We start from the raw sequence: 27,301 nt of genomic DNA on the forward strand, positions 1-27,301 counted from the left end.
TCATGGTGTATATTAGTTATGACAGATCAGCCAGACCTAAATGCCAAAACTACAGCGCAATAACATTCATTTTTAGAAAGATTTATCTTAAAATTGTTCATGAACTCAGGTATGATTTTGATCTTTTGTATTCCCAGGTATAATCCTTTTTTCAAGGTTGACGAAAATCTAACTTTTATCTCCACATAAAATTTGTATTTTTAAGGCAGTGCCCTTTTCTTTTGATGTCTTCGTGTTATACACTGTTCCTTACACTTACCACATCGTCTTTAGTTTTCATGCCAATGTGAGAAAAAACTACTAGTCCCAGAATTCTCTATTCACTGGCGTTAAGGTGTTGCTCGGCGACAAGGACGTCGTGATGCAAGACGTTGTTGTTGTTATTGCGGCCGCCTGGTAAGTAGGCAAAGATGGCGGCTCACTGGAGCAGCGAGAACGTGGTGGTAGAATTTCGGGATTCGCAGGTGAGTGGAATAAATGCAGGAGCTGTGGGTTCACTGCAAATATCGAGCGCTCTAATCTGAACAACCTACAGAAAAATCGGCAGATAGAAGGGAGTGGCTTGCGCATGCCTAGTAGTAGACGCCTAATGATTGAGTCAGTTTTTAGCTGTCAGGGGAGGTAGACATGGCTCCAGTATGCCTGGACTTCTCTTTACAATTAGTTTTATAGTGTTTTGTATATTCAGGAGGCCATTAAGTGCAATTGTCAGATTGTTGACCTATTAAATAATGTGATCTACTGTTCAGTATATATATATATATTTTTTTTTTTCTTTAGCTCAGTCACGTTGCTTGTCCTAGTATCTAGAATTGTAGCACAAGTTCCAAAAGGCATGTCATTTTTAGTGTGGTAAAATGAATTTGAACATTTCCTTGTTTCCGTGTTCTTTTGTTTTCTCCTGCATTCCAAAATTATAACAAGCAGGATTACTGGCTTTTAATAAAAAAAAAAAAACTAAAGATTAATCCACTCTCTCAAGGTAACAGTGCTTCACTTACACATATAGTTGCCTATTGAAGCGCTGGGTGTAAAACTATGATCCCCTCTGCCCAGGGTCACTCCTTGTAGAAAGAAAGAAAGCCTCAGCAGCACGTAATGATGAAACAAAGGCGATTTATTCGGGCCACAAGTAAGGCAACATTTTGGGCTCTACAAGCGCTATTAAGCCTTAAAAGGCTTGATAAAGGGCTGGAAGAGCCTGAAACATTTCCTTACTTGTAGCACAAATATATCACCTTTGTTTCACCAAAGTGATCTATGCTCTTATACAGAGTTAATGAGAAATTCTTTAATCAAAATAAAATTTGCAGTGTTTTCTCTCCATCCCTCAGTGATAATTCGCAAGAGTGGCAAAATGCTGCCCCCCTAAGACTCTTGAAAGCAGCAGTATATATGTATACTGAATATATATGTGTTCTAGTGCCTAGCATGTTAAACAAGCAACCATAGAAAGAAGTATCTTGTAACAAAACCAGTACATAAAAAATGATTTTATTCAAGGTTTCATATTAAAATGTCAGTATACATACAAACCCTAGTATCTCCATGGAGTGTGTATATTTTTCCTGTGCTTGTATAAGTATGCCCTGAGCACTCCACTGTCCATAAGGGTGAATAATGGGACAGCTTGAAGCCTAAATTATACACTCATTAGGTTTTAATCTGGGCCCATCCATTACACTATATAAGGTAATCCTAGTTACTGCCCTAATAGCTTTGTATTGTTGTTTTATTTCTGTAAAAAATATTTTTTTCATCCTGGTCACAAAAAGAAAATATAAAATAAATCCACTATAAATGTATTATTTATTATGTAAAGAATCATAACTTGCAAATATGTAATGTTTTTATAGGCAACTGCTATGTCAGTCGATTGCCAAGGACAGCTTGCTGTACTTTCTGGGTAAGTTTGTTTCCAGGAAAAAAATAGTGTGCATAGTGTATTTATACATTTATTGATATAGCACTGTGCTGATTACACAGAGCTGAGACATCAGTGACCAGTTCAAGAGTAGTGCATTTGTTTTATGGATCTCTGTCTGTATAAATTGCCAGGATTTTTAAGATTGAAAGATTCAAAAGAACTTACATTCTAACTACGGAACTAAGGGACCTTTGGACAGTGGGGCACTTATTTAGGTTTCTGTTATAAGAACCAATATCTGGTTTAAGGCATTCTGAGTGCACTACTTATATCTTACTTTATCAGAATGCACATTTGCATCAGCAACTAAACAAAATGTAAAACAAAAAAAAAAAGCTTTTTGATTATTTTGTCTTTTAATACAGTAATTCTTGTGCCCGTGCAAGTGTGCATATTTGCTATAAAATTTGTTCTATTCACTTTTGCACCATGCTGGTTTGTACTGATATTGGTTTATATAAAACCAATATTAACCTTAAGCTGGCCATACACGCACCGATAATGTACAAAACCTCGCTTCGTACGATATTCGGTGCGTGTATAGCAAGTCGGCAAGTCGACCGATATCGCAGGAGGCTGCTGATATCGGTCGACTCGCCGATCGGCCAGGTTAAAATATTTTGATCGGGCGCCATAGAAGGCGCCTGATCAAAATCTGCCTTCAGGGCTGAATCGGCAGAAGGAGGTAGAAATCCTATTGTTTCTACCTCCTTATCTGCCGTTTCAGCCGTGAATGGTTAGTGGTTGATTGTACGATCTTTCGTGCGACCATCGGTCGGCTTCGGCACATGGTATGCGGCGGTGCGGACGAAAAGACACCGCGCACGGGCGCACACGACCGAACGTACGCCGCTCACGGGCACCCCGCGACTGACGCTGCACGCATGCGAGTTTCGAATTTAAGGACGCTGAGGCCTGTACACTTTGCGAAGTGATCATTTTTGCTTGCAATCGTCACCGATCATTTCTGGTATTCCTGATTGATCCTTGGACTTCTGATTTCAGCTTGCTTCTGACTACTCTTCGGTTACCCCTTGGCTTGACTTCGGACTCTGACTTCTGATTTGACCCCGGCCTGTTTTATGATCTTCTCTTCTGCATTTGGTGCCTGATTTTGTGTATTCACCTGGGCTTGGACTTTCTTGCTCACGTACCTACGTAGGTACCTACGTCACTCCTGCTATTCTTCAGCTGGGCCTGCTACTGTTACCACATCCAGTGTTCGGGCCCAGTGGGAAGCGTAGGACAGGCTAGTTTTCATCGGTCTATCGCGATATCTGATAGTATCACTTCGCCATGGAGTCTGGTGATCAAGCGGCCTTTTCCTCTGATGTGCTTTTCCAACAATTAGCAGCGCTCACCCAAGCAGTCCAGGATTTACAGGGGTGCTATCAGCAACTACAAGTTCAGATCCAGGGCCTTGGTGTGACAACAAATCCAGCCCCAGCCGTTCCTGTGAATCCTTCTGTTTCTAGTACAATGGGTTTCCAGCACACTTGTGAGAAGTTTATCAGAGGAGTGCACGCAGCATCATATGTTCACCTCCACATACCTTCAGACTTCAATGTATGGGAATAGCAGCACTCATTTTCATAAAACCACCTTTATTTTACATGTGGCACAGACACAGCAACATTTCTGACCTCCTGGTCCTTTCTCAAGCTAACAAAGAATCCTTCTGTTTCTTCTGGTACTGCAGCTACTCACTTGCTGGTCATTGAACCCAAGATGCCTCTGCCCAAGCGTTTTTCTGGTGACAGAAAGAAATTTCGTGCTTTTTTAACTGACTGCCGTTTACTATTTCTTCTAAAGCCCCAGATGTATGCTTCTGAACAAACTAACGTTGGACTGGCAATCTCTTTGCTATCCGGAGAGCCAAAGACCTGGGCACATCGACTGCTGGAAACTCGGAGTCCTCTGTTAAGTGACTCAAACGCCTTCTTTGGTGCCATGGCACAACTCTATGATGACCCTAAGAGATCTGCAACAGCTGGCAAATGCCCAGTTGAGGACTTTGTAACTGAATTCCATACCTATGCCACTTATACGGAATGGAAGATAAAGCTCTTAAACATCAGTTTAGTTTAGGGTTAAGTGGGTCCTTAAAAGATGAGCTGGCCCTTGTGGGAGTCCCTGAGAGTCTGGAAGATCTTATTGAACTGGTGATTCAAATAGATCGATGACTATAAGAGAGATGTGCCGAAAGATCTAATCCGGCTTCGTCATCCTGGGTTCTTTCTAAGGCTCCTTTTGTTCTACAACCCCTTACTTCTGCTACGCCAGTGGAACCTCCTGAACACATGCAGATTGGCCTTATCAGGATCGCCATCTCTCCTGAGGAAAGATTCTGAAGAGGGCAACATAATCTATGTGACTGCGGTCTCCCTGGTCACTTTCTAAGAGATTGTCCTACCCGGCCCGCGGGTAAGCCACATAGACCGACTTCTTCTTTTTCTACTCCCACTATTTCCAAGGACATTCCTCTGCTAATTGTCCCTATCTCCCTACAGTGGTCCCAAGGTCTTCTAAAGAATCAAGTCATCATTGACTCTGGAGCCTGTGGTTGCTTCATTGACGCTACTTTTGTCAAGATCTACAATATTGCTACACGTCTGAAGCAGCAACCCCTTCTTGTGAAAACAGCAGATGGCTCCCAGATCTCTTCTGGACCGGTGACTTTTGAAACTGAGCCACTTTCTGTGATTATCAACTCTAATCATCTAATCATTTATCCTTTGATGTGGTATCCTCTCCTCTTTTCCCGTTAATCCTTGGTTAACCCTTCAATAAATTGCACTGGTGTCATGAATTTCTCCTCTGAGAAGCTGTATTTCGCATTTCCTATCTAACTTTTCTGAAGCAAGATCTCTGGCCTTGTGCTCCATACAAGACTCTTGGTTTAAGTCTCTACCGCATTATTTACAAGATGTCTTGATGTCTTTGATGCTAAAAGTGCAGATACTCTTCCTCCTCATCGAGTCTATGATTGCCCCATAGAACTATTACCCGGGGCACCTATTCCTTTTGATGTTTCTGAATTATTGGCTATTAAAGCGGCTTTTGAGGAATGGCGTCACCTTTTCGAGGGAGCGACCCACCCTATCATCATTTTTTCTGATCACAAAAACTTAGTATATCTCTGTACTGCCAAACGTCTTAAACCTCATCAAGCCAGGTGGGCTTTGCTTTTCTCCCGTTTCAATTTTCATATTACCTTCAGACCTCGGTGCCAAAATAAGAAAGCTGATGCCTTGTCTTGGATGTTTTCGGAAGAAGAAAAGCCTGATTCTCCTTATACAATTCTTCGTCCACAGAACTTTCTCTTATTACAAAGTGATCTAATCTCTAAAATTAAAAAGATGTCTTCTTCTGTTTCACCGTCTGATGAATTACAAGCCCATGATGGACTTTATTTCTTGAATGACAACATTTTTATACCTGAATCCCTTAGATTGGAGACTATGCGAGTTGTTCATGACCACCCTTTGGCAGGACATATGGGGGTCTCTAAGACTTTGGATCTTGCCAGAAGATATTTTCACTGGCCTCATATGGCCAAGGACTGCAAAGCCTATGTTTCCTCTTGTGAGACTTGTGCTTGTGCTTGTTTCAAAGATTCTCATACTAAGCCCCTGGGATTATTACATCCTTTACCTGTACTCACCAGACTTTGGGGTTCTATATCAATTGACTTTATTGTTGATCTTCCACCCTCTCAAGGTTTTAACACTATTTTTGTTGAAGTGGATCGTCTGTCCAAGATGGTCCATTTTATTCCGTTACCTGGAACTCCTTCCGCTTCTTCTACAGCTGAAGTATTTATCAGAGAAGTAATTCGTCGCCATGGAGTTCCAGATTAAATTATTTCCGATCGAGGGGTCCAGGTTTACTTCCAGATTCTGGAAAGCTCTTTGTGGGTCATTGAAAATTGAAAGTTTGGCCTTCTGTACCACCTTTCACCCTGAGTCAAATGGACAGACTGAGAGAACAAATCAAACTCTGGAACAATATCTTTGTTGCTTTTTGTCCTTTTTACAAGACAACTGGAGCAAGTTGTTACCTCTTGCCGAGTTGTCTTACAATTATGCTTGTCATTCTTCTACCAAACAAATTATGGATTTCATCCACATATTCTCCCCAACCTTCCTAAAGAAATTCAAGTACCAGCTGTACAAGATCGTCTTTTGTTCATCTCTAAGGACACTCGAGTTATTCAGCAAGCTATGGCTCAAGCTCAGAGAAATTTTAAAATGTTTGCAGATCAGAAGCGAAGGAGAGATCCGGAATTTCGTGTTGGAGACTTAGGGGCAAAACACGAATTCGAATCCCATATGGGAAAAATTTGCATTGGAAACAAAAATATTGTGACTTTATTGTATTTTTCGCGACTATTTCGTTGCCATCGTGACTTTATCGTATTGAACGATCATAAACGGCGGGAAAACCTTTCCGACTTCGATCCTTCTGTGCATGATTTTGGAAGCCTCCCATAGGAATAAATGGCACTCTGCAGCTTCAACCTGGCCCAAGGAAAGTCACGATACCGAAGCTTGAATGAATCCGAAATTTTTGTACTCGGCGCAATAATACGATTTTTTCGCGCCGGCGACAAAAAAGTTGCAAAAAATACATGCGAAAAGTCGCGCCTTTTTCGTAGCGTTAAAACTTAAAAGGCGTGACGTTTCGCGCAAGTTTTAACTCTACGAAAAAATCGCGACTTTTCGCGCAAGTTTTAACGCTACGAAAAAATCCCCAGATTTTGCGCAACTTTCGGAATGGCTACGAAAAACTCGCGTTTTTTCGCAAAAATTGTATTGGTAACAAAAAAGTCGCGATAATTTCTAAAAAAATCGCAAAATACCGATCTTTACGAAAAAAACGCAATCGGACACATTCGGCCCGTTCGTGGGTTAGTAAATGTGCCCCTTAGTGTGGCTTTCTACCCGTCATATTAAACTTCCTTGCCCTTCAAAGAAATTGGGACAGAAGTTTTTGGGTCAATTTCCTGTTATTCAACAAATAAATGAAGTAGCTTTCAAACTCAAGTTACCAACTTCTTACAAGATTCACCCTGTATTTCATTCTGCATTATTGAAACCTGTGACCAAGAACTTTTTTCCAGGGAGAATTGTTGAGCCTCCTGCTCCGGCGTCTGTGTAAGGAGTTGACGAGTTCAAAATGGAAGATATCTTGGACTCTAGAATCAACAGGGGTCGACTTCAGTCCAATGGAAAGGATATCCACCTGAAGAAAATTCTTGGGAGCCTGTGTCCAATATTCATGCCCTGCGACTCACAAGTTTATTTCATAATAACCATCCAGATAAGCCAGCACCTTCACGCGTCTGGAGGTCGCGTGTTAGGGGGGCAATGTCAGACGCACTCACCTTGTGCTGCGCTCGTCGGCTTCGGTGCATGGTATGCGACGGTGCGGACGCGCGGCCGAAAAGACACCGCGCACGGACACGTGTCAGAATAGGCCGCGACTGACGCTGCACGCATGCGAGTTTCGAATTTAAGGACGTTGAGGCCTGAACACTTTGCGAAGTGACCGTTTTTGCTTGTAATCGCCACTGAGCATTTCTGGTATTCCTGATTGATCCTTGGACTTCTGATTTCGGCTTGTTTCTGACTACTCTTCGGTTACCCCTTGGCTTGACTTCGAACTCTGACATCTGATTTGACTCCGGCCTGTTTTATGATTTTCTCTCCTGCATTTGGTGCCTGATTTTGTGTATTCACCTGCGGCTTGGACTTTCTTGCTCATAGGTACCTATGTCACTCCTGCTATTCTTCAGCTGGGCCTGTTACTGTTACCACAAACAGAGAGGCTAGTTTTCATCAGACTATCGCGATATCTGATAGTATTGTTGTAACTTGTGGATGCAGCAGCAAACTGTGTTCACAGACAATGGTCATGTTTTTAGTGCAGCGCTGTCTGAGGGCCCAAAGATCACGGCCATCATATATATTGCCTTGTCCCTTTGCATACAGAAATTTTTCTGGGTTCTCTGAATCTTGTAATGGTATTTTGTACTAGATAATTAAATCCCCAAGTTCTTTGCAGATTTCTGTTGACACTGTGTACTGAAGATTATGAAATCCCCCAAATTATTTGCAATTTTATGTTGATGATATATACTGTAGGACAGTGCTGTCCAACTTCTGTGGTATCAAGGGCCATACTCTGCCTTCCCTACCCTGCCTGTGTGTGCCATACTCTGCCTGCCCTACCCTGCCTGTGTGTGCCATACTCTGCCTTCCCTACCCTGCCTGTGTGTGCCATACTCTGCCTGCCCTGCCTGTGTGTATGGCATATACAGACAGCATAGGGCAGGCAGAGTATGGCACACACAGGCAGCCTACAGTGACAGTGACTGCTCCTTCAGTCTGCACAATAACTATATATTAAAAAACTTTTTAATTGCAATACCACCTCAATATATGTTCTTTTTATAGTGTGCAGGGTTCTGTGGGTTTGAGGTGTGAAGAGGTGAACAATGTGGGCGATTACAGTCTGAGGTGTGAACACTGCAGGGGGTGAATAATGCAGGGATTAAAAGGTGTGAACAACACAGTGGATTACAATTTTAAACAATACAGGGGGTTTACATCCTAAATCTGAGGTGTTAACCATGCAGGGGCCAGTACTGATACCATTTAAATCTTACACAAAGGTAAGCCATCAAAGCAGCCAGACAGGTGGGGGGCCGCCAGTTGGACAGCACTGCTATAGGAGATGAAAAATGCAACATTCTTTGCTATTTTACAATGAGGAGTGATATTGTCAAATTGTTGCAATAGTTGCCTGAGCAGTGTTTAACAGTTGTTGTGTACCCTCCCCATCTTTAATTCTTGAGAGACCCTGCCTTTCTGGGATGCTCTTTTTAGCATTACACAGCTTTTCCAGTCTTTTGTTTTCCCTATCCCGACTTTTTTTTAAATATAGTATTGGCATCAAATTCAAAATAAGCTAAAATTTTTCGGAAAATAATAAAATTCTTAACTCTTAACTTCTGATATGTTGTCTTTGTACTATGAGCAAATAGGTGTTAACTGATTTGCTTATCATTCCATTTTATTTGAAATTTACACATTACCCAGTGTCCCAACTTTTTTGGAAATGGGATTGTACATGACCAGATTTGCAACAGGTTTATGAAACGAAGGTATTACAGGAATTTGTTTCTCAATTTGATTTATTGAATTTAATGGTGAGCGCAAGCAGTTACTGCTGTTGTACTATGTTTCATGTTTGCTGATTGCCACCCTACTGAATGGATCAGTAACTTTTTCTCATAGCCCTTTCTCTTTCTCATTGTCTGACTTCAGTAGATGTTCACAGGGATAATATTAGTATCTAAATTTTTGCAGTCAGATTCAAGTGACAGTAATGATGCTACTTTATATGTAAGGATGTTGTGCTGTAAGAGGGTAAATTAATTAAATGGCAGTTCTCTATTGGTGCCAAATGAGTAGGATTCTGAAAGCACAGATCCACATTTCATAGTTGCTGGAGACTTTATGCTACATATACTAGTAACCCTGAAAGTACAACTTTCTTTGAGTTTTGTACAGATAATGCTTTCAGTTTCACATTACTATCTTATCATACATTATGAATTAGTTTAGTTAAAGCTGATGTCTCACGCAGAGATTAGCCTGCAATAGATCTCTCTTAAATGCCTTTCCACCCATAACAAAGGGAATTGCTGGTGGAAAGTCCTAAGCATCATGTAGGTTTTCCGAAGTTGCCTGCAAAAAAAAAGTTTGCGCAACTTTGGAAAACCCATGTGTAGGCCTTTCCACTAGTGATTCTTTTTGTTGCTGGTGGAAAGGCATTTAAGAGAGATATTTCGCCCGCTGTAGCAGAGCTCTATTGCGGGCAACTAATCTCAGCCTAATGTATTAAACTTTTGCTGTGCCTTATTTTATGGTGGCAACCATGTGTCTAGTTATGCAGCACCCACCTTGTATATATTGCCTTTACTTCCCTGAAACATGGTATCGGCAGTTGCCACATATTTAATATCAGTATTACTCTTGTGAACAGTGGAAACCCCAAGTTTGTCAGAATAATTGTTGACTGGGGAGCAGTCTTTAAAAGATACCTAAAGACCGCAGTTGTAGCTTCAGAGAACTACTTTTCTTATTTTTTACAGCATATTTTTATTCTATAGTTCATGATAACATTTTTTATTTAAATATCTCCTGTGATCTGTGCTGGATAAAGAGGTTAAAGTGTATCAAACAAAAGAAATACAGTAAACAGTGCACCTTCTGTCTTACTGGAGTCATTGATCCAAATGAATTCAGCTTATTTGTAATGTTGTTAATGTATTATAGGGACAGTTGCCCACTGCTGACTGTGCTTATTTACTTAAATGCCTTAGATCACTTATGCTATGGATTCTTTATACCTTTCGATTTACTTCTGTATAACTTGATTTTGATATTCCTCTAAACCCAATATATATCAATGGAATGCCAACTACCATACACTTCTTAATGTGCAGTTACCTGTAACAGAAAACCTCTGTTACATTGTCACATAGACATTAGAAGGCAGTTTGCCCAGGAGTTCTATAATGCAATGTTTATGCTTTTTCTCTGTATTTTACATCTGCTTGTAACCATCTTGTATAAACATACTGTATGTGCAGTTGAGAAATAGATTGATGCTTCCTGAGCTGCATAATGTGTAATCAAAATGGATCAGAATTCTTTTACAGTATGAAATAAAAGTATCTCCATATCATATCTGCTGTTTCACAGCACATTCTCTAGGCTGATGTCAGTGAGAATATGGCAAATTATAAGAAGGCCATCTCCTATATCAGTGGTTCTTAACCTTCCTAATGCCGTGACCCTTTAATACAGTTCCTCATGTTGTGGTGACCCCCAACCATAAAATTATTCCTAAGACCATCGGAAATATGTGTTTTCCGAAGGTCTTAGGCGACCCCTGTTAAAGGGTTTGTGCGACCCCCAAAGGGTTCCCGACCCACAGGTTGAGAACTGCTGTCCCATATAGTCAATTTTATGCAAATAATTTTAATTTTTAATAATGATTCCCTTTTTCTGTAATAAAAAAAAAAACAAAAAAAATAGTACATTGTACTTGATCCTAACTAAGCTGTATGATTCCATATTGGTAGCTAAATAATCCTTTTGGGTTTATTTGATGTTAAAATGAGTTTTAGCAGATTTAAGTTATGGTTATTTACAAAAGTCTCAAATGTTTTGGATTACTGATGTACGACACTGGCCAAAACCTATGGGTCAGGTGGTTTGGGGCTGATTAACACCAATTTTTTGCTGGTTGCTGCTGGGTGTGGGCCAAATTCTGCCCTCAGCCAGCCCGCTTGCGATGTTATTTTGCCCCACTTTCTGCTTCTGCCATCTCTATTTATGTACACTTGTCTGCAATGCTCCACCCCTTCAGTGACATTACAGATAGGCGGGTTGGGTGTGGGTATATAAATAGAGATGGTTTGCCAGATCCAGTTGAGAGTGGGCTGGTTAGGGTCATATACATATTTATCCATACAAGGCTGATTAGTAATAAATTCCTATAAACACATATATATGTATATTTTCAAGTATCCATTATCTGATAACCTGTTATCCAGACAGGAATTATGGGAAGGCCATCTCCCATAGAGTCCATTTTAATCAAATAATTATTTTTTTTTAGCTGGCTTAAGGTATGTAGATCCAAATTATAGAAATACGCTTTATCTATAAAACCCATGTCCCTAGCATTTTGGATAATACATACCATACCTGTGTGTTTAATAATACATAATTAAATCTGTTCTGTAGCAAATTACATTATGCTACAGAATTTAATTATCATTCCTGTAGCATTTCTATGACTGATGCAGCCTCGTTTTCCACATGATGATTTTCTAAAGATCTTTAAGCTTAGTTGCTGTACAGCAGACCAGAGTGCACTGTGCATGTGTCATTAAGGCAGTGGAATTTGGACTTTATGGGCTCATGATAACACTTTAAGCATCACACATCTGGTCTACTCCCTTACATCAAAACAAGGTTAAAGATAAATTATAAAATGTTGAAATATCATATTATGTCTTCTTTTCAGGAGGCGCTTTCTTTATATTGTGAATTTAGAGACCCCAACAGATGGCCACCGAAAGATTTCTCGGCAAAGCAAATGGGACATTGGTACTGTTCAGTGGAATCCCCATGAAAGCTATGCTCACTTTTTTGCTGCTTCTGTAAGTAGTGTTATTGCCTCGATTAACATTCATCCATGTTTTAGATGTTTGACCATTTTTACAGCATTCAACTTCTGCTTTTGTGCAGTTTTTTTTTTTAAAATCTGCTTTTGTGCAGTTTTCAGCTTGTTATTGGTATATATATAGGACAAAATGTGCTGTATCAAGAGAAAGCTGAGAGGCCCTTCCCACCAAGCACAGGGTAGTGGATTGATTGATAATGCCACAGTCGGATTTTAAATCTGAATGATAATTTTACATCAGATGATTTGATGTAATGTAGGATTGCAGTGGTACATGATTGTTGGTGGAAAAACAGAATATAAGGCATGTATTAATGTCTAGTTTTATACTTTGTCATTGCAGAGTAACCAACGTGTAGATCTTTATCAGTGGAAGGATGGCACTGGGGATATTAACACGTCTTTGCAAGGTCACACACGAGTTATCAGGTTTGAAATATTTTCTAGAAGGATTTTATGATGGTTTGAAGCACATCTTTCATGTATGACTATAATATTGTGTTTATTAAAGGAGCAGTATACCCCCTTGTTTAGCATGAGTTAAATGAACAAGGCTTGTGCTGCAAGTAGTACATTCCATATTCAACAATTTGTCACCCGCTCAGAACTGCCTCTCACGCAGTTGGCAAACTGCAAAAATACTTTTGTATTAAAGCTGGTTACTGTAAAAATAAAACTGGGTAAAAAAAGATATCCTGTGTAAAATAGTTAGCCATATAAATAGTTAGCCAAAAATGTAATACATAAAGTCTGGAGTGAACAAATGTCTAATGTAATATCGAAAACACAAGTTCCTCCTTTACATCTCTCTAAGTTGTTTGTCAGCAACATGGGACATAACTGTTCAGTTAGCTTTCTTTTGATCCTTAGCATGCAGGTTAAGTCAAGATCAAAAGCAAACTAACAGTTATGTCCCTTGTAGCCCCCTTCAGGTCTCTTACTGACTAACAGGTTAGATAGATTCAGAGGAGGAAGTTGTATTTTAGCTATTACTTGAGACATCCGTTCACCCCAGACTTTTTGCATTACATTTTTGCCCTTCACTTCTTCCTTTCCCCTGGTGAAAATTTTCCCTCAGGGCCAACAAGCCTCAATTCACAAAGACTGCCGGACTGTCAGTCTAAGGGCCTCCATCTCTGACGGTATATGCCCAGATGGTTGGAAAGTACGGCTTAAAATGGCCAAACTGCCCAACCAAATGTGATCATGTATGGCCAGTTTAAGAATCACAGTCAATCAAAATAAGTTGTTTTTTTTTTCAGTGGGAGTCCAGTGACTACCAATAACTAGACTGCTTTTTAGGCTGGAAAGAAGGAGACTAGAATAAAGGCAGCTGTAAAGTTGCTTAGATTACAGCAACACATAAAAGTTATATTAAAGGCAGTAGTGTATCTCGGCCCCCTGCAGAAAAATCTTTTGAGAGGACCCAGCGAGACCAGTCCCTCCGACTGCTAAGGTACAGCAGACCCCACCCCCCCTCCTTCCCCTGTGGGGTCTGCTGTATATATAGTTACACCACTGACTAAAGGTCAACTTTTCCTTTACTTTCAAGTTGTTATTGTCTTGTTTTAATATCTTTAAGTTGATACATGTTTGGGTTTGGCATTTCTTGGTAATACAGATATTGTTTTCTCTTCAATCTTACAGTGATCTGGACTGGTCTGTGTTTGAACCGGATGTACTAGTCACTAGCTCCATTGACACCTACATTTATATTTGGGACATCAAGTAAGAACTGAATTTTTAAAAAAAAACCAAAGGAAGAAAAATATGTACATTTACAATGACCCTTTTTGCCATCATCATCACCATGTAGTGCCAACAATTTACCCAATTTTATACAATAACAAAATTTGAAAGGATGATGACTTTATGGGTTATCTATATAGTGTAATTCTAAATGACTAATAATGTTATTCTAAACCTAAGTTTTACCCCATTACTGCAAATATATGTGTGTGTTATATATAGGTTTAGCTTTTAAGTATAACTACAGATATATAAAAAGTTTATTTTATGGCAGAAATAAACTATACTTTACTGTTTAATAAAGACAGGATATGTGAAAGGTATTCAAAAAATATATATTTAAATGTATTATATTATGTTAGTATATTATTTGCTTGTTTTTTTCAATATGAAGAAATGTAGAAATCCTTGCTGAAGAGAAAAAAGAGTATTGCAGTTCATCATATGATTTATTTTAGTGAACAATATTCCACATTGGTCAGCAAGTTCTACATTCATATCTACTGTTATTGTTGCATTAGCCATTCCTGTTTGTTTATCACATGTAACCTGTAACAGGTACAGTCTATAGTCAATACCTTTATCTTTGCCAGAGACACCAGAAAGCCTGCAGTGTCCTTGTCTGCAGTGGGTAAGTTTTTTCTTTTTCAGACACTCTCCTCGAGCATGCCTATTTTTATGTAGTCTAACTTCTGTTCATAATAATGCAGGTAAAACCTGGGATCAGAGAATAAAAATCATCATAACACTCCCTGCATTATATCTTTGTCTATAAAATATAGTAACTGAGGTACCTAGCATTGTTTGGGAAATTAGATGTAATAACTTTAAAATAATATGTTTTTAAAAGAGGGGTTTTGCATTGCAAAACATTTTTATTGTAAGGTAGATAGATAAATAATGTATTTAGCTAAAAAAATCAAAGGTATAAACAGGTATGGGATCCCTTATCCAGAAAGTTCCGAATTACGGAAAGGCCATCTCCCGTAAACTCCATTATAAGCAAATTATTCTAATTTTTAAAAATGATTTCCTTTTTCTCTGTAAATATAAAACAGTACCATGTACTTGATCCTAACTAAGATATAATTAATCCTTATTGGAGGCAAAACAAGCATATTGGGTATATTCAATATTTGAATGATTTTTAGCAGACTTAAGTTATGGAGATCCAAACTACAGAAAGATCCCTTATCTGGAAAACCCCGGGTCCTGAGCCGCTAGGTTTATGCCAGCAACTGAAACGGTTTGCCCTTGAGCTTTGTAGGTGGACATTTCAGAGGCAAGAAATTGTGTTAGTCGAAAAAGAAATCCTTGGTATTTGCGATGAGTACCTTTCCTTTTTTGGCACAGCCAAGGTTGTTGCTGCAATAACAAAAGATTATCCTTTATTGTTTTATACACTTTTTTTGTTGTATGCACAAAAAGCACTGTTGAGTATTTCTACAATACTATGGTATCCACAATGTCATTAATTAAATAGGTAGGCAGTACCTTTGTTTTCTACAATGCAGTGCTTGATAGATCTCTGATACTGTGAAATCCGTAGGCATGTAGGTTTAAACTTAGCACTTTTGAAAGCTCCTAGGTGTATGTTTTTGTTCTGTAAATGTTGGATTTCATTTGTCATTTTGAGATGGGTGTGACTATTGCAGGAAGTGTGTTGCTTTTTTTTTTTTTTTTTTTTTTAATATCAGGTCATTAACCCGATAAGGGGATGGTCCATAGAACATTTGTTGTATTTTTTCTTACCTTATGGAAAACTGGTCAGATAGGTTGGTGGGCTGTGTAGACAGGGGACAGATGAAATGAGATTGTTCCTGAAAAGTTATTTTGCATTCTGTGGCCAATGGAATAATATGTGGTATTGAAATAAATCTGGAGGCAGAATACTTAGGTATGGAAGGCCATTTCAAGCAGGCCTAAAAGAAATTATTAAACAAAAATATTTATTGACCTTATCCTGGATGAGAGGATGGTCCCTAAGAAATTTTGTGTCATTTGAGAATACTAATCGAACAGATAAAAAACAAAGCCACAATTGGAAAATCTCCATCTAGTAATAAATGTTAATAGGTAAAAACAACAAATATAATTTTATTTTAGTTCTGTATATTGATAAAATGTATAACATCAGGAAAAGTTATAGTTCAATACCATTTTGTATTTTATGCAGCTGGGGCATCACAGGTTAAGTGGAACAAAAAAAACTCTAACTGCCTCGCAACAAGCCATGATGGTGATGTTAGGATTTGGGATCGAAGGGTAAGTCAGTCATGAAAATTAATATTAGCACAGGTGGTTGTTATTTCTGCAGTATTTTGTAGTTTAGGCTGATCCAGAATTGGCAGGTTAGGCCAGGGATATCTCACATGTCCACCCTTATTTGCAGTGAACTAAAAATTGTTTAAAAATATGTAGTTTTAGTAGCCAACAGGTGGAAAGTTGCATGTCTGATGTTTTTTACTGATGACATTCTAGAGTGAATTGTAGGAAAGAGTAAAATAGAAGTTATGGGTTTGGTTAGATGAGAAGTAATTATCAGCGTCAGTTAGGTGTGAGCATAAGGTTCATTTCCACTGAGGGAATAGATGTGGGTGTTAGAATAGCTGCACTTCTATGCAGCTTGTTCCATTTAGTGTGCTAATTTTAATTATAGCAAGAGTTCCTTGGACATATAATAAAATTATGATCCCACTTGGGCCCCACTTGGATAGCCCTGCACTTTTGAAATAGTCTGTAATAAATCAATAATATTAAAGGGATACTAACACTTTTCTGAAATTTCTGTGTCATCCCCAGAACATGATGCTTTATATTGTATATACTGTAGCACACACTCACTTAGGGGGGCTTTAGGCAAATGTGCTGCTGCATACTCTCACAGAGAAAGTGAGCATCAAGCTGACTTTTGCTTTGTTTAGTGACTTGGTACTAGTAAATTAAGCTCCAAAAATTGGGCCATTTCATTTGTACAAAAAAAAAAAAAAACTAAATAAATATTTTATATTCCTACTTTAAGATAAGTTTTGGCATCCCTTTAAAATATTTGGGAAAAACAGACTGATTTGTAAATGTGTAACTTACTTCAAGAAGAGCTACCATTTATACCAGTTTACTAGTCTTGGAATAGTGAACTTGATTTTAGCTACCTTATGTATGCAGATGACCTGTGTTATTAACTGATGCACCATACACTAACAGTGAGATGCTCTGTTCCATTAATTTCCCCTGCCCTGGAGTTTAAATACAGTGGTGTCCTTTTTACAGAAACCCAGCACTGCAGTGGAATATATTGCTGCCCACTTGTATAAAATTCACGGACTAGACTGGCATCCGGACAGCGAATATATCCTGGCAACCTCCAGCCAAGATAACTCTGTTAAGGTAATGTTCCCAGGAGACAGGGACGAAAATATTAAAGGTTGGCTTGCCAAGGGCAAGAGAAATTGCTTGTGACTAAAGCAAGGTCTGATTGATCTGACAAACAGAAATAGGACTAGGGAATGGCTACACAACTGAGGGATAGAATCAGAAATATTTAACCCTTAATTGTCAAGGTGGATTTGATATAAAAAAAACTCAGTTTTTCTGACTAAAACTTTGTCAGAAAAACTCTCAGATGTACTTTTGTAATTGTTGAAGGGCATAGCTTTGCCATGCATTCAGTTTAATGCTTTCTTTGTACAGATTATGACCAAACTGAAGATTGTTTATTTTTGCTGTTCAGCATGGTGAAAAGCTAGAAAAAGAATTCTATTCCAATTCGGATTTTTTAGCTTGAATTATTCAAGATTTACTGTACATCAAAAGGGCTAAAAATCCAAATCCAACAATTCGCCAGCTAAAATTTCCGTGATCAAGTCAATGGCAAATGTCCCTTTCCTGAAAGATCCTTCTTTTTCCTTGAAACTTTTGAGGTTTTTGGATTTTTGAAACTGGTTTTTGTGTGACAACTTGAAATCTTTGAGTTTATGCAGCGACAATTCGGAAAAAGTGTCATTTTTTCTTTTCATATCAGGTTATTTTAGTAAGTAAGACGTTCGAGAAAATGAGTTTACTCGAATTTCAAATTAAAAAAATGAGAAATTAGTTTTCATAAATCTGCCTGGTAAAGCAGATGGGGTGACAAGTGGTTGGATGCATGAATGCTGGGGTCCCTGTACATTGAAAAGCTCTCTGTGCCTTATTTATTCTTAACGCACAACTTTTAAGGCCCTTTACTAATGTAGTTACAAGAAAGACAGTATTAAAGCATGAAAGCATAATTATAGAAAGGCATTAAACGCTCCTGCTTTAATGTATTTTGTTCATTCTAATCTATGGAGAGTCTGTGACTGACCCAGGGGAGAACTTACATGTATTTAATATCACTAGAAGCTAGCCAAAATGTCATGGGGGGGAGGTTTTTATTTAAAAACCACATATCCCACAAAAAGCATTGTGATCCTGCAAAGGTAGAACAATTTTGTCTCTAGAACTTTTGGATGTAAATGCAAAATCTTATGTCTGTTTCAGTCCTAAGACAGGTCTCAGCTGGTCAACAGCAGTCCTACTGTCAGGCATAATATTGGCAGCATAATCTTCTCATTGTGCTTCTAATCAGCAGGAGTTGGGATGCTTGTCAGGGTTGAAGGGAAATTTAATGAGAAAGAAAGCAGAAGCAAAGGAGAACCAGCTTCATTCAATAAAATAAATAGCTGTATGTTTTTTAAAAAAAAAGAGCAAGGCTGAAAGGAAGATTAAAGTGACTTTATAAGAAGGAGGTGACTATCCATGAGTGGATGAGCTGATGTTCTTATTTAAGTCAAGCTATCTGAGGCAGATATTGCAAATTCTAACTAGTGCAAATGAACCAAGGACCAGGGAATACATTTCAGTATCCTGGTATTCTGAATAGCTAGCTCATATTTTTTAGTGTTTTTAAAGGTTCTTCCAGCTTATATTGATTTGGAGGAATGGGTGCTTATTGACTCACTAGTCTTTCTAGTTTTTAGGTGTTTTCCTTAATTAAAGAATTTCAGTGTGAGCTTAAAATTTTATTCAAAATGATATTTACACCTGCCTCATAGTGGGGTTAAAAAGATGTTTCAGAGCAATATTTTGTGGGGTTTAGTCATCAAAGAAGGGACATAAGATATATTTCTTCTGTGACAAAAATTTGTGTTCATTTGTACAAGCACATGAGAAGCTGGAACCAATTTAAAAAAAAAAAAAACATTTGAATACATTCACACTTGGTTGGATTGTATACTTAAATATTATTTATAATAATGCACAAATATATGCGTGGTGTACTTCATTTTGCTTTTACAGGAGTACATAGATATATGCAGCATTTAGGCAAGGTTTGCATGTCTTCTATTGCCTCTGCATAGAGACTTCCTGAGAATCTTTCTCCTTACTGTGGCAACAGTCTTCTATGAGGCAAGGCAAAGTAGGCTACGGTATTCCATTCTTGGTTATTCTTATTTCTATTGCAGTTCTGGGATTCCCGGCAGCCACGAAAGTGTCTCAATGTGTTAGCCTGTCAGGTGCCAGTATGGAAGGCACGTTACACGGTAAGAAGGGCCTACGTTCAAATTATTGTTGAGTATAACTTTAGAAAATTATGAAATTTGAAGTGGAAATACATTGACATTGTATACATTTTGTCAATTAATTTAGTATCATCTGAATTATTGGAGCAGACAGTTCTTTTATTCTTATTTTTTTTTTATTTCTTATTCTATTTAAGAATGAAATTAGCCTGTATAAATTGCATGAGTTATGAGTCTTTTCTGGTTTTAAAATTATGACTATTTGTGCCTTAGGTTGGATGTTGGAAATCTAACTGGTTATTCATAGCATTTGGAGCATAAGGATAAGGAGAAGAAAGCAGATAATCAAGTTTATCATTTTCCATATAATCTGCAGTATAATTATCTCCTTCCTATATGTACACCTGAGACACAGGCAGCAAATGGTGGGAAGGGGCGTGTTTATACAGAGCTCATGATTTGTTGTTAAGCATATTAAAAAGGTGTTGTCCACTCGTACATGATATTATAAAAATTGAAAAAGAAATTTATTTTGCATTTAATTAAAAGACTAGACAGTGTACATTTTCAACATAAGTTCTGTTTATTTTTCTCAGGTTGTAAAGGGTATATATTGTATAATATAAAAGTGAGACAAATATAGTCTTATATTCAGTCCATTAGAGCTGGGTGAAACTCAGCTTATTTGAGATAAATTAATTCAGAGTGGTTTGAATTGTTTATTTTCTGGGGGTTTGATAATTTGCTTATGAATAAAAGACCCTTTTAGAACAGGGTCAAACTGGTTTACCACACTACTGAATGATCTCATAACGGGCCTCAGGCTAATCAACTTCCCATTAGCCTATCTTTATCTTTAAACAATATATAAAATTTTGGTACTCTATATCTTATTGCATTAGGATTTGGCTCAGGGTGACCGAGGCTGACACTGTTTAAAGTGACTTAAGGTACCGTTTACTAGATTTATTGGTTTCTTAAACCTATTAAGCTCTGTCACATAGCAACAGCAATGCATATGGAGCTGTTCCACTTTACATATACAACAAAATGCTTATTAAAAGGTGACTGTATTATATTTAGGTAGCATTATGCCTGTTAAGTTAGAGCACTCTGGTAAAGCAGAACTTACCTTTTGCATTCAACTGGCATAGTTCTCCTCAAAGTTCTAGATATTGTACAGCTTGACTTGCTAGGGTAAGAATGCACATGGGCACTGGGACAGCGGCAGAACAGTATGAGGAGTAGGTTCTTCAACTTTTACTTTGCTGGTATAAGGCTAAAGGCTGCACAAAGCAGCACAGCTGCCCTTTTCCATAGGGATGTGATGTTTTATTTTCTATTTAGGAGCTGAATGCATTCATATTCCCCTCTTGATCAGTTTAAAAAAGGAAATAAAAATGTGTGTATGACTTTTTTGTGATCCTGATCATGATGAAAATGAAAAGCTATTTTTGAATGGGCTAGTGATGCACTGAACCCACAATTTTAGGATCTGGCCAAACCCTGAATCCTTTGTGAAAGATTTGAGCAAATACTGAACTGAATCCTAATATGCATGGAATGGATAAAGAGCACCGCGCAGGAAGCATGCGGTGAAAAATTTTCAACCGTGTTTATGTGACAAAAAGTCTCATGATTTGGATTCAGTTCTGCCAGAGGCATGGATTTGGCTAAGGCCAAATCTTGGCTGAATACTGAATCAAATTCTGGAATTTGGTGCATCTCTATAATGTACAAGGTTTTAACAGCTCATAAATGGTAAAACTGTGAATTATGTCTATCAGAGCAATAAAGAATTTATGAATTTAAGAATGGGTTATTTTCTTGACGTATGGTAGAACTGCAGTGATTGACTTTATTTGTTTGTAATTGCAAAGCCCTTCAACAATGGCCTTGTTACAGTCATGGTACCACAGCTACGAAGGGAGAACAGCCTGCTGCTCTGGAATGTGTATGATCTTCATTCTCCAGTTCACATTTTTGTTGGACATGATGATGTTGTCCTTGAATTCCAATGGCGGAAACAGAAAGAAGGTTTGTGTAAACCTGGCTTGAGCTTATGCTCTTTGGATCATAGGCGAAGTATGAATAAAATTTAAATTACCATGTACTCTCTTGACAGTGCCAGCCTTGCTAATTGCCATGACAAATTTAAAAGAATTATTAAATGTCACCATAGTGCTAGTTTTTGGCATTGAAGTTAAGGGAAGATATACATTTGTAGAGTTTAAACATCTTTAAATTTGCCTATCCTGCCAGCTGAGGGGGACTTATTCTTCCCAGTTGACACCATCCTTATTAGTTTACCCAAGTGTATAACTGACCATTTTAAACTGTGCTAATTATTACTTTAGGCACTGGGAGGTCAGTGATTTTTAAAACCTTGTCTTCATAAAATGGTCTTTCTAAATGTAGGGCTGGAATACAGAACACATTTTAAAAAAAAATATTTTTTAATGGGTTCAGGTTTTTCATATTTTACAGATATTTAACCCTATTATGAGGATTTAAAAATGAATTTTTGGCTCTGTTTTATTTTTGCTGTAATGTTAACCTGTAGTAGAAAACCTGCAGTTAACTGTTCGTGTACACCTGGATTAGAAATCCATATAAGGTAATGGTTAATGTTAGTTTGGGCAAGTGCGGTTTCGCAACATGAGGTCATATAATCTAACACACAAGCGGGCTTATTTATGAAGATGCAGTGTGCAAAGTGAAATCTTAATGTTTTTTTACCCCACAATGCGGCATTTCCCCAATAGTTTCAGCAAAATAGTGAATGCTGTCTAAGTACCCTATACTCAGCTTGATGAACTGATATACACACAAATTAGCATCCATTTTGGCAAATCACTGTGCACATTTTTCTTATATATGTTCTTGAATTAATATATTGAAGAAAAACTATACCCCCAGAATGAATACTTAACCAACAGATAGTTTAAATTATATTAAGTGACCTATTAAAGAATCTCAACAAACTGGAATATATATATATCGGTAAATATTGCCCTTTTACATCCTTTCCCTTGATCCAGCATTTAGTGATGGGCTGTGTGCTCCCTCGGAGATCACCTGACAGGAAATAAAACAGATATAACTGTAACAGGAAGTAGCCTGGAAGCAAAAGGCACAACTCTGTCCATTAATTGGCTGATGGGGCCTAGCATGTATGTATGCCTTGGCTTGTTTGTGTGCATTGTGAATCCTATGATCCCAGGAGGCGGCCCTTAATTCTTAAAATGACAATTTTCTATTTAGGAGTACCAAATAGCTCATACAACTAAAAAAAGTATATTTTTATTAAAATGGTTTGTTTAGATAAAGCAGGGTTTTAGATATAATTATGTTTATGTATATATTTTTACTTTTATTTGACCTACATTATTTGGGGGTATAGTTTTCCCTTAACCCATTAAGCAGCTGGTTAGGTATACATAACTTAACCACTTTTTATAGTTGTCTATATCTACTTTCATACAAAGGTATTTTATCTTTTGATGATCTAACTAGATAGATCTGAAAAGGCTGAATGCAGAAAAGCCTTGTATGTATATATTTAGGTGCACATTTTTCAATGTACGAATACTAAAAATTTGTATTTCTTCTAAGTTTTAGAACTGTGCGTATTTTCTCTTTTCTTTCGTTAATTTGCGCAACTTTTTCATACTTTGAGACAATTTATTCTACAAAATCTCATTTGTTGCAATGAGTACGAAAGTTTCGGAATTTATTCAAGCTTCGGTATGATGACTTTCCTTGGATCTGCAGAGTGCCATTGAGTCCTATGGGAGGCTTCCAAAATCATGCACTGAAGGTTCAAAGTCAGAAAGGTTTTTGCGCCGTTTACGATCGTTCGGATACGAAAATTTTGTATCTTTCGGATCGTACCACAATATTTTTGTACTCCTGATTTTAGCTATGTAACTGTTGTTTTTATTGTCTCTTGCTTTCATAACAATATATGATATTCTGTTTTATTTTTTCTGCTATTTTCAGCACTGAAAGACTATCAGCTGGTGACCTGGTCACGGGATCAGACACTACGCATGTGGAGAGTGGATGCCCAGCTGCAAAGGGTAAAAAGTCCATTTCACATTGCATCAAATCTGTTGTTACTGTACTCTTGTACACATGTATGTATGTGCATATAAGCCAGCTAAAGGGGGAATCCTTCCCCTATGTGTTTTAAAGTATCATACCCCCCCGCACAGTTCTAGACCTCCTGGTTGTTGAGTAGCACCATGGAGCCTCAGATATTATGTGATATGGGAAGGAATGGCTGCATATACGACTGTAGAGCTCTGCACATGTAGTGGAGGAACAGGTCCTATGGTTAAAAAAACAAAGGGAAATTATTGGCAGTGTGTAGGCTTGCATTTCCTGTGACTTTTTATATTTCCTTTTGGCAAAGGCAGCAAAAGTCCTACGATTGGTGTTCTCCCCCAAAATACATGGCAGGCAGGGAAAAATAAATAAGTAATTATCTGCTACAATTTTTGCAGAAATCAACAGAAATTGGTTTTATGACAAATAAGGCATGCAGTTACCAGCTCCTAAAAACAAAATTCTAGTATGCATGAGGTGGGGGCTGGAGGGGAACAAGGTAGTGAGGAAAAAAATGGTGGGTTATCTGCCTAGCAAAAAAGGCCTGGGGAGAACACTATAGATCAATTACCTTTTATTTAAAAGGCTCTTTAATACTTCAGTGTTTTTTGTTGGTGCCTGTATTATGACAAAAACACATCATTAAATCTTTTGTTTAAAAAAAAAAAGTAAATGCATTAAAACTGAAATAGATAATTATATGATGACACTATCCATTTAAATGCAATGAAACATGACGGGTTTTACTCATTAAAGTCAGGCATCTAGGGTTGTCTATCTCTTTTTATATATTTGTGAAAATGTATTGCATTCTGACACCAGAATTGCCTTTTAGTTATGCGCTAATGACATCATGGATCCAGTAGATGAACTTATGGATGGTTTATCTTTGATGCCTGAACAAGAGAAGTCTCTGCAACCACAGGAACAAATCTCAGGCCATTCCGAGGAAGATGGTGAGCATTATAAGATATTTTCACCTATCACTGGAGATTTTCGGATTCATCATGGGTGTTGATGCTCATTCTGGAGGGCTGTGGAGTTGGTACATCATTTCTTTAACTCCGACTCCTCAGTTTATGGTACCTCTGACTCTCTTTTTAATATACTAATGTATTTTCCATGTTGACTGAAAGAACACAACATACAAGGCATTTCATCACTGCCAAAGCTTAGCAATTTTAAAGCTATATGAAGATTGTGTCTGCTAACATTCAAACTACAAGACAAACAATTAAAACAGTAACGTTGTAATAGTGCAGCTGGACTTCATACTAGTGAAACAACTACTTACTGGGGTTTGTTCTTACAGCAGAAAAGTACTTTTACTTTTCTGCACTATTATGACTGTTATCTGTGAAATCGGACATTGTTACATTGTATTTCTTTTTCATTACAATTTAAATTTATTAGGGTACCCAAAATTGCTTCCGACACCATGGCTCCTACTCAACAGCTCTTAATGCGGCCCTGTAACTGCATATATGTGTAAAAAAAAAATCTGCTGAAAAGGTGGCTGTTACTGATGTACTTTTTTAATTCCAGCTGCTTTTGGTGAGGAATCTCCCACAACTCCTATGATTCTGGGAACCTCTGAGCAACTGGGCCTTCCACAGACACTGCAGCAAGAGTTCTCCTTGATTAATGTGCATATACGTAATGTCAACATTGAGGTGAGCTGCTGTTTAATTTATTTATTTTTTTATTTATATAGTGCTACTATACAGTAGAACAGTGCTGTCCAACTGGCGGCCCGCGGGCCCTCTGTGTGGCCCCCCACCTGTCTGGCTGCTTTGATGGCTTACCCTTGTGTAAGATTTAAATGGTATCAGTACTGAGATTAACTGCCCACCCTGCATGGTTCTCACCTCAGATTCAGGCTGTAATCAGGCTGTATTATTTAAATATGTAATCCCCTGTGTTGTTCACACCTTTTAATCTCTGCATTGTTCACCCCCTGCAGTGTTCACACCTCAGGCTCAGGCTGTAATCACCCCCATTGTTCCCCTGTTCACACCTCAGGAGCAGTAGAAACCCACAAATAATCCCTGCATACTACAAAAAGAACATATACTGAGGTGGTACTGCAATTAAAAAGTTTTTTAATATATAGTTATTGTGCAGACTGTAGGAGCAGTGCCAGCATTGTGTCACTGTATGCTGCCTGTGTGTGCCATACCCACAGGCAGCATAGGGCAAGCAGAGTATGGCACACACAGGCAGGGTAGGGAAGGCAGAGTATGGCACACACACAGGCAGAGTATTGCACACACAGGCCAAGTTTGGCACAAACCAGCCAAGAATGGCACACACAGTGAAGGTATGGCACACACAGGCAGGGTAGGAAAGGCAGAGTATGGCACACACAGGCAGGGTAGGGAAGGCAGAGTATGGCACACACAGGCAGGGTAGGGCAGGCAGAGTATGGCACACACAGGCCAAGTATGGCACAAACCAGCCAAGAATGGCACACACAGTGAAAGTATGGCACGCAGGCAGAGTATGGCACACACAGGCAGGGTAGGGAAGGCAGAGTATGGCACACACAAAGGCAGGGTAGGGCAGGCAGAGTATGGCACACAGGCAGGGTAGGGCAGGCAGAGTATGGCAGGTTTTTGCTGTACTACAACCATTAATATGGGTATGGTCATGTGATAACATGGGTGTGGTTTCAAGTGGGTGCGGTTTCAAAAAGGGGAGTGGTCAAAACTGGCTTCCATTATCGGCCCTCCACCACGTAGGTCGGAAAAATTCCGGCCCTCGGTACAACAGAAGTTGGACAGCACTGCAGTAGAACAATGCAATAGAACAAATGAGTCAGTAAAACAATAGAAGAAAAATAAATACAAAATGCATAAACATTTAACTTTAAGGGTGAAGACACACTGTTTTAGCAGAGGCAGTTCTCAGTATTGTCAATGACAGAGTATTTTAGTAGCCGTGACAAGTAGGTGCTACTAGTAGCTCTCTGTGTCATCACACTAAGTGCTTAGTGTTGCATTGACAAGAGGAATGAGGTATCTGCCATGTAGAAATTAAAATATAAGTCATTAAGCATACAGTATGTGTTTATTAAAAGATATAAATCCTTGCATGTACCTGGCAGAAAAATGCGGAGTTGCTCAGCGGGAATGACAGGAGCCCTCTTGCGCTGAGAGCTTTACTGTTAGTTCGTCCAACACTGGAGCCTTCAAAAATTGCACAGTTGAAGCTCAGTCTGGGGTCAGCTTAATCTGTGCATGCTACCTGAGGACATTATTTTTATTCAATTCATTTTTTTTATTGTAATCTTGAAATGACAACTTTACTCCTGTGCCATTTTTTCAAATTTTTGCCAGCCTTTGGTTTTTATAGGTTAAGTTCTGCTTGTTGTCTGCTAGATGGATGCAATGAACCGAAGCTGCACTGTCTCCGTGCATTGTGGGAATCATAGAGTGAGGATGTTGGTTATGTTCCCTGTTCAGTATCCCAACAATGCAGCACCCTCTTTTCAGTTTGTCACTCCAACAACCATATCTTCTGCCATGAAAGCCAAGCTGCTAAAGGTAAGAGACTATTTTCTTTTCTCACCTCAGTCTTCCTAGAATTATTCTTTACCACACTTCTTCCCGGTGAGATGAGAAGTTTTAGCTGCAGAAAAGAGACAAATTGATAAAGAGGACATGACTTTTTAAGATTTTTGTCGTTTTTTTTGTACGAAATGCTATAA

General features: G+C 38.4%; 1 protein-coding gene across 2 annotated transcripts in view; it reads left to right on the forward strand.

The window, feature by feature from the left end:
* The first annotated feature begins 228 nt into the window (after positions 1–228).
* The window catches only part of wdr59 (WD repeat domain 59), a 51,125-nt gene continuing 24,052 nt past the window's right edge, over positions 229–27,301 (forward strand). The window contains exons 1-14 of one of the 2 annotated variants that reach the window (XM_031900825.1): positions 229–464; positions 1,857–1,906; positions 12,035–12,170; positions 12,537–12,622; positions 13,841–13,921; positions 14,536–14,573; positions 16,119–16,207; positions 17,213–17,329; positions 19,426–19,503; positions 21,363–21,519; positions 23,485–23,564; positions 24,428–24,548; positions 25,138–25,265; positions 26,973–27,137. In XM_031900825.1, the coding sequence (XP_031756685.1) occupies positions 411–464; positions 1,857–1,906; positions 12,035–12,170; positions 12,537–12,622; positions 13,841–13,921; positions 14,536–14,573; positions 16,119–16,207; positions 17,213–17,329; positions 19,426–19,503; positions 21,363–21,519; positions 23,485–23,564; positions 24,428–24,548; positions 25,138–25,265; positions 26,973–27,137 (1,380 nt within the window). In that variant the 5' untranslated portion in view covers positions 229–410. The remainder of the gene's footprint in view (positions 465–1,856; positions 1,907–12,034; positions 12,171–12,536; positions 12,623–13,840; positions 13,922–14,535; positions 14,574–16,118; positions 16,208–17,212; positions 17,330–19,425; positions 19,504–21,362; positions 21,520–23,484; positions 23,565–24,427; positions 24,549–25,137; positions 25,266–26,972; positions 27,138–27,301) is intronic. The other variant, XM_031900826.1, reaches the window with a different exon arrangement.

The sequence above is a fragment of the Xenopus tropicalis genome, chromosome 4, assembly GCF_000004195.4.
Source record: "Xenopus tropicalis strain Nigerian chromosome 4, UCB_Xtro_10.0, whole genome shotgun sequence".
Taxonomy (NCBI): Eukaryota; Metazoa; Chordata; class Amphibia; order Anura; family Pipidae; genus Xenopus; species Xenopus tropicalis.